The 8,305-nt window shown below is 35.4% G+C and overlaps 1 protein-coding gene across 1 annotated transcript; it reads left to right on the top strand.

Annotated features, from left to right (window-relative positions):
- The first annotated feature begins 2,595 nt into the window (after positions 1 to 2,595).
- Positions 2,596 to 3,549, top strand: LOC114684378 (taste receptor type 2 member 117-like). Its single transcript, XM_028858944.1, has one exon. The coding sequence runs from the start codon at positions 2,596 to 2,598 to the stop codon at positions 3,547 to 3,549; it is 954 nt and encodes a 317-aa protein (XP_028714777.1).
- The last annotated feature ends 4,756 nt before the right edge of the window (positions 3,550 to 8,305 follow it).

The raw sequence follows: 8,305 nt of genomic DNA, 5'->3' as shown, positions 1-8,305 counted from the left end.
TGATATACTCTTTTGTCATCAGTTGTTGGAGAAGGTAGAAGCCATGCCTAATATCTCTGGTTGTGAATTCTTAATCTGCTAATGTAATATTTTTATCATCCTTTGCTTACTAGATATGTACAAGAGTTCTTTTCCTTAATTATTTGACTAACATCAAAAGGAAATAACAAACTATGATAAATCATGATTTCAATGATGGTTTATTATTCATAAAAGAGGCCAAATAAGCACTTATTCATGAACTTCATGGTTTGTTCTCTGCTCCCTTCATTTTTCTAGGTTGATATTGCCGTGGATGATAAAGTCTCATTTACTAGCAAACAAATCAAGCATACTCTCTTGCATTGTGTTGCTGTATTTTTTGCAAATCTATGCATAAATTTTTGGGCTCATCATTCCAGCTAGTAAAATTTTGAAACTTAGTGCCTGAGCCACGATAGAAAAAATTAAATTTGCAGAGGAATCACCATCATCTGGGCATCACCTGAGTGACCCATTGTCACTGAGAATCCATGTTTTAAAATATTTTATTAATTCTTTGAGAATTTCACATATTACATATTGATCATATATATATATACCCGGAATTATCACCACAGGAATATTTAGGCATGGAGGAATAAGTAAAATTGTGGTTGATTAATTTTTTTGTGAATCTTTAAATTGGATGTAAACAGTATAGCAGCTGATCTAAATGAAAATTAAAATTGCATACAATAAGTTCTAAATGAAACAAGCATGTAATAATGACTTTGTAATAGGTGAGGGTACCTCCCTGAGACACTTACTTTTAAAGAGAATTCTGGATTTACCAATAGATGGTTTACAAACAGTAAAATATATCCTTTCCAATGCACATTTCTCTGTGTTTTGAAAAATACATACCAACTTTTTAATTTTCTTTTGCAGATGAAATGTAAGTCCAATGCTACATGACATTGTCACCTTGCCTGGAAAGACTATCTCCCTTGGAGCTATTGGCCAGGTAGAAACTAAGATGATTCTAATCCAAAATGAAAGTTGTCTTGGGAGGTTCAGAAAAGCTCCTTGTAAGTCAGTGTAATTCTTGCTGCAGACCCAAGTCCTGATTCTTTGCTGAAAGCCTATAAAGTCTCACTATCAGCACCCACTCCACACAGCTCCACCCTAGGCCCTATTTCTATTTGTTTCTCTTCTTACTTGAGCTCATTTTGCTACCTGGAAGGAACCACATCACAGGGACCTTCCTGTCACTACAGTGAAGGTATGTATGTGTGTTTTTCCATTCTTAGGTGATTTCCATAACATGTCACAAAGTAGCCTGTTATGACTTTTCCATCTGTCTTATCACCAAATGATAAACAATTATGAGTTTTCAAATGAATCAGGTTCACTTTCTTTGATTCAGTGATTGAAAGTACTTCCAGTCCTAGACATTAAATTACTGCTTGGCATTCTCTGCCATCCACACTGTATTTGGCAACCATTCCTGACTTTAATTATGTCCAGTATTGCTCTTTAGCTACTGAATTATGACTATATCAAAATGTTCATTCTTCATCTTTCCCAGCATGTTTAACATCCATCACTGCTTTGGTGACAATCAGTGGATGTTTACAAAGCAGATACTGGAGGAAGTTGAAGGGAGGTGGATACAGTCTGATGGTCTTTGTTGCTAATGGAAAAATCAGCTCTACCAGTCAATGGAGAGACTAGGAATGAGGAAATATCTTACTGTGTGGATGAGCTAATCCTTCTCATTGACTTTTCACAGTATAAGAATTTGCCACCTTATATACATGCAAAATAGACCTAATGTACCAGTTAAATTGCAAAGTGTATCATAAGCATCGCCAGACCAATCTGTACAATACTAAGCATGATCTAGGTGCACAATAAATATTGACAAATATGGACACATTGAAATTTTAAAAAGTATTTAAATCTCAATAAATATGTATTTATGGGTGAGCATTTGTACAGATGTATCTATGCATGTGAAATAATAAGGAAATTTTGTTTTTACTACTTAATATTTGAAGAATAAAGGTCCTCATGACATTACACAGATCAGAGTGTAATATCTATAGACATCGCATGCCCAGGTATCTGTATAGACTGGCAATTTTTGAAGTACCTATAAAGCCTTATATCTCAGAAAGTTCCATAATCTGCTTAGACTTTTTATCATCTTTTATGTACTTGAAAACTTTTTAAAACATTTTTCACAGAACTCAAATAGTCATATCAAAGCATGTAGATTGAAGTAAACATCAAGGTAATGAAATAATGTGTTTTCATTTGCACAGGTGCATCTGAGTTTCCAACCCCTCCTTTATCATTGACTATAAAATACTACAGAGGCTGTACGTGTTGCAGAGACATTCTGGTCTGCCTCTCCTGAGCTATGTGAGAAGACATATTTCCTTGGAAAGAGCTTCAGACTCTGTCATTGGCAAATCTCCATCCTTGCACCTTTGATAGTGTGTGTGGAAGAGTCAAGAATAAAATACATTACAAAAATCAACTCAGAAATTCTCAGAAAACTCTCAAAAATACATTTAAAAATAGCATTTCAAATGAGTATGTCAACAAATCTGCAGAACTCATATAAAAATGGAGCGTTTTATGCAGACAATATGTGATATCTTCCAGAACATACTGATGACCATTTTAGTCTTGGAATTAATCATTGGAATTTTAGGGAATGGATTCTTGGCACTGGAGAACTGCATGAACTGGATCCAGAAAAAGAAGATCTCATTTGTAAATCAAATCCTCACTGCTTTGGCAACCTCCAGAATTTGTGTGCTTTTGTACTTGTTCACAAATTTATTAATTTCCTCGGTCAATTCAGATTCAGTGATAACTTCAAGGATGGTAAAAATCATTAATAATCTATGGATTATACTCAACCATTTCAGCATATGGCTTGCTACATGCCTTGGCATTTTTTATTTTCTCAAGATAGGCAACTTTTCTAGCTCTCTTTTTCTTTATTTAAAGTGGAGAGTTGAAAAGGCAGTTTCATTGGCACTGCTGGTGTCTCTGGTCCTCTTGTTTTTAAATATTTTACTGGTCAACTTGGAAATTAATGTGTGTGTAAATGAATTTCAAAGAAACATATCCTACAGTTTCAGTTCTCATTACCATGAAAAGTGTCACAGGCATGTGTTAAGCCTTCACACTATTTTCCTGTCTTTCCCCTTCATTGTGTGCCTGTCATCTTTCCTCCTGCTCATCTTCTCCCTGTGGACACATCACAAGAAAATGCAGCAGCATGTCCAAAGATGCAGAGATGCCAGCACTACAGCCCACATTAAAGCCTTGCAAATTGTGATTGCCTTTCTCCTGTTATATACTACCTTTATCTTGTCTCTGTTAATACAACTTTGGAAATATGAGTTACTGAAGAAAAGTATTTTCCTTTTATTTTGTCAGGTTGTATATATAGCTTTTCCTTCATTCCATTCATGTGTCCTGGTTATGGCAGATATGAAGCTGAGACAGGCCTCTCTCTCTCTGTGCTGTGGTGGCTTAAATGCAGGCTCAATTACATGGAAATCTTAGATCTCTAAAACACTAGAGATGATGTTGCGTTTTCCAGACAAAGATTAACAAAATTTTCTTCTGTATTTTCCATTTAAATAATCTTTGCCTTTGAGTGAATACATTTTATGTTTTGTTTGCAATAAGTGCTAGCTAAAATTATTACTAGTTTAGCATGTTGTGTACAAAGTTATTACTTTTTTATTAAGAATTTTTTTATTCATTTTACATACCAACCACAGATCACTCCTCCCTCGACCAGCCCCCAACCTTTCCCTCCAAACTACCCTCCATTCCCTCCTCTGACAGCTCAAAGCCTCCCATGGGGAGTCAGTAGAGCCTGGCAAACTCGGTTGAAGCAGGTCCATGCTCCTCCCCCTGCATCAAGGCTGTGTAAAATGTTCCCCTGTAGGAAGTGGGCTCCAGAAAACCAGCTCATGCACCAGGGATGGATCCTGATCCCATTGCCAAGGAGATCCCCAAGCAGACCAAGGTACACAACTGTCTCGCCCGTGCAGAGAGCATAGTCAAGTCCCATGGGGGCTCCACAGCTTTTGGTCTAAAGTTCATGAGTTTCCACTAGCCTGCTTTGGCTGTCTCTGTAGATTTCCCCATTGTGATCTCAATGCTCCTTGCTCATAGAATCCCTCTTTGATTTCTACAATTTGATTCCTGGAGCTCTGCATGGTGCTCCCTGAATCTGCTTCCACTAGTCACTGGACAAAGACTCCATGATGACAGTCAGGACATTCACCAATCTGATCACTGGGGTAAACCAGTTCAGGCACCTCCTTCACCACTGTCACTAGTCTAAGCTGGGGTCATCCTTGTGGATTCCTGGGAACCTCCACAGCACCCAGTCTCTCCCTATCCCCACGTTCATAGGAGCATTACTCATAATAGCCAGAACCTGGAAACAACCTAGATATTTCTCAACAGAAAAATGGATAAAGAAAATGTGGCATATATACCCAATGATGAAGTACTACCCAGCAGTAAAAAACAATGACATCATGAAATCTGCAGGCAAATGGATAGAACTAGAAAATATCATCCTGAGCGATGTAACCCAGACTCAGAAAGACAGACACAGACACGGTATGTACTCACTCATAAATGGATACTAGATGTAAAGCAGAGCATACCCAGACTACAACCCACAGCTCCAGAGAGGCTAGCTAACAGGGAGGACCCTAAGAGAGATGCATGGCTCTCCCTGGGAAGAGGAAATAGATGAGATTTCCATGAGTAAACTGGGGGTAAGGAGGGGTAATAGCAGGTAGAGGATGGGGGAAGAGAACATAAGGGAACAGGATGGTCTAACTGACACAGGAACAGAGTGGGAGAGCAATGAAAGAGGTACCATGACAAAGTAATTTCTTAATACACATATTCAAATGAAGATGTGATTGTAACCCACTAAAACATAAATATATTAAAATTATATAAGCTTTGTAACAATTATTAACCACTGAGATTTTGAGTTATTGGCCCATACAATATGTGTTTTAGTATTCATATCAACTTTAATAAAATATATGATTGAAACCATATAAATATAATATAGAATACATGGACAAAAGTTTAGGAAGAAATGTATACTATCATACAGACTTATAAACCACTGGACATAAAGGTATTTTATTAAATACAGAGATAAATTATTTTTGCCAATTCTTTAGAATTATGAGACTACTGTGTTGAGTTACTGTGTCTCTATTATTAGTTTCATTATTAATCATTCTAAAATAAGTTCTGATTATTAGGACTATGTATTTTACAATTCTAGGTACAATGTATCTTTTCTGTTTTACTTTATGGAACATAGTTTATTCTATTTTATTTTAATGCACAATTATAAGAAAAGTTTATGCTACTTCTAAAAACATTAATTTGAAATTGTTGTTTTTTATATTTTGTAATATTTTGTATCCATAGTATCATAATTTGTAATATCTTATTGATGACTCACACACAATCAAGAGGTCTTCTTGTATTTACCTGTTCTTATGATTTGTTATATGTTTTATTTAAAATAATTTCAAGTAATTACTATTACAATGTACATGGACAGTGGAACCTGGTCAGAGGCAGAGTGTTTTATGCAATTAAATCTTTAGTAAGATATGATTCTGAATCTTATTAGAAATGAATAATTTTTGTTCAGATGTATTTTCATAAATAAATATTTCAGAAATTCTGGGTCAAATTTATAATATACTTTTCCATGTTCCCACAAAATATTGCTCATTTATTAAAAAATATATATGGTTGACCTCTTTTAATATATTTTAATGAGAAACAGAAGCTCTGAAATAAAGAAAGTGAATATGTCATCCAAGAAGTTTCCAAGATAAGACCATCTTAATATTTCCCGGTCTTGGCAATTAACATTATGGCCATATTAAAACTGTATGTTGGACAAGTGCTTTAGTATTAAGGTATGCCCCCAACCGTGACCATAAGTGTCTTTGCCTTCATTCCAGCTGAGTTCTCACAGACTGGTAATGCTTCTTTTCATGTGACTCTTCCAGGATACAGCAGGACATGAGGATCCAGTGGAAAGTGAAAGTAATAATTTTTAAAAGAGGGAACACCCACACAATTCATACAAAAGACAAGAAGACATCCCTAGTAACATTTGCTGGCAGAAAAACATCAAATAGAATGTGTAATTTTGGTACTTAAAGCAAGTATTCTCCCTCTTCTCTATGATACTTGATACCTAATTAATTTGTCTACCAAGTGTAAAACAGTGTTCAGATAAGACTATGAAGTCATAAACTCCCTGTAAATGTCAGTGTGTTTGTGATGTACCTATCAGTGTCATTCAATGGAGAATGTGGTTATTAATTTCTACTTAACATCTATAGGGATGGGGAAAAATTAAGAGCCTCACCTATATTCCTGATAAAAGTGTGACTTAAACTATATATCAGGAAGAATATGAGTCTTGTCAGCTCAATTCTATGCATTTCAGTTTGTGTGCTGTAGTTCCCAGAGCTAGACAATTTATGTTAAATTTCCTTCAAGACCAACTTACTGACTGATAGAAGAGTTTGAATGATGACTTCTTGATAGTGGAGAGTTAGAATATTGTAAATTCAGAGCCAAATTATCTTCATCTAGCTTTAGTTCTTTTGGAAGCCATTCAGTGCACTTCCTTTGTGCCTGATCTGGTATTATTACAACTACCAGATGAAATCTTTTTTTAACTTATTAATATAACATAAAGCTAGCTATGTATATGTGTATATGTGTTTAAAATGATTTTTAGAGTAATTTTATGTTTGTGATAATGATATTATCATACAAGAGTTTATATTTGTTACTTTCCTACTGTAATAAGACATTATGACATATGGAAAAAGATAATGATGGAGGAGATATGACAACTGGGAGAGGGAGTGGGAAAATGAGAGATTACATATTCAGCTGCAAACACAAAGCAGAGAGCATGAACTAGAATTGAGATGATGCTATGAACCTGATATTCCTGTTCCCGGTGATGTACTCCTTCAGCAAGGCTATATCTCATCCCTTAAAAATGCTACTGACTGAGGTCAATTGTTCAAACACCTGAGCCTATGGAGGACATTTTTCCTTCAAATCACCACATTTACCTCACTGACTTCCATAGTTTCATAGCCATATCATAATGAAAAATGCATTTAGTCTAACATCCCCAAACTCTATCAACTTTAACATTTTCATTGCTGTTTAAAAATCTAAATTACTTTGAGACTATAAGTAGTTTCTTAATTGAGGTCACTGTAAAATCAAAAAGCAAATTGGTACCAACATACCATGGCACACATAGACCTTTTAATTCTAAAAGAGGAATGGGGGCTTAGTGGGAAAGCTGGAACAAAGCAAGAGTTAAACCCAATGTAAAATTACAGAATCCTATAGCTTCATGTCCAGTGCTTGGAACTTCAATTCCTGTAGGCTTCGGTGAATGTGTCCCTTTACCTCCTGCAACACAAGTTTTTCTCTTGGGATGGTTTCCCTTACCTATGTTCACACTGACAGACAGAAATAGGTAGTGTGTTAACCAAATAGAAGAAGTCAAGCAATACCTTCAAATACAATTTAAGTTATTCTTTAGTCAAGACAATTTAGAACATGGCATTTGAAACTCTGTAATGACAAAATCATTTCTTTCTAACAAAATCTAAAAGGGGCATGAGAATATGTCTTTTGCATTATACCTTAGGGCTGGAGAAATGGTTTTGAACTTAAGAAGACTCCTTTTGCAAAGGTCCTGGTTTCTGGTTTTAGTTCCCAGTTCCCATGCTGTGGCTCACAACCCTCTGTAAACCTAGTTCCTGGGGATCCAACAACTCTCCTGACATTCCAGGTCTCCCATATGTATGTAGTACACATATAAACACTCAGGTACATAATTTATACACACAAAAGAAAATTAAATTTGAAAAAATGGTATAATTTATTGAGATGATTTGAAGGAATCAGTTTTCAAAGTAACTAGTATGAGATTTTTGTGGGGCAGCACAATTTTAATTAAAAATTAATATATTTCAGGATTATCCATGAAATTCTTCATCAGTACTGAAGAATTAAATTTTAATTAATGACTAAAGGTAGTTTTCTAGTACTATTCACCTGAGAGATGCACTTGGTGAGAATCACAGGGTAAGAAGTCTGAGTACATGTGAAAGGCTAATGGTGGGAGTGGATGTGCCTCTCACTTTGAGGATCATTTTGGAAAATATGGAATACAATTTTATGTTTATTTTCCCTAGAACTTTAAAGA

The sequence above is a fragment of the Peromyscus leucopus genome, chromosome 3, assembly GCF_004664715.2.
Source record: "Peromyscus leucopus breed LL Stock chromosome 3, UCI_PerLeu_2.1, whole genome shotgun sequence".
In the NCBI taxonomy this organism is placed as follows: Eukaryota; Metazoa; Chordata; class Mammalia; order Rodentia; family Cricetidae; genus Peromyscus; species Peromyscus leucopus.
The sequence above is the reverse complement of the archived record's forward strand: the minus strand, read 5'-3'. Positions and strand labels throughout refer to the sequence as shown.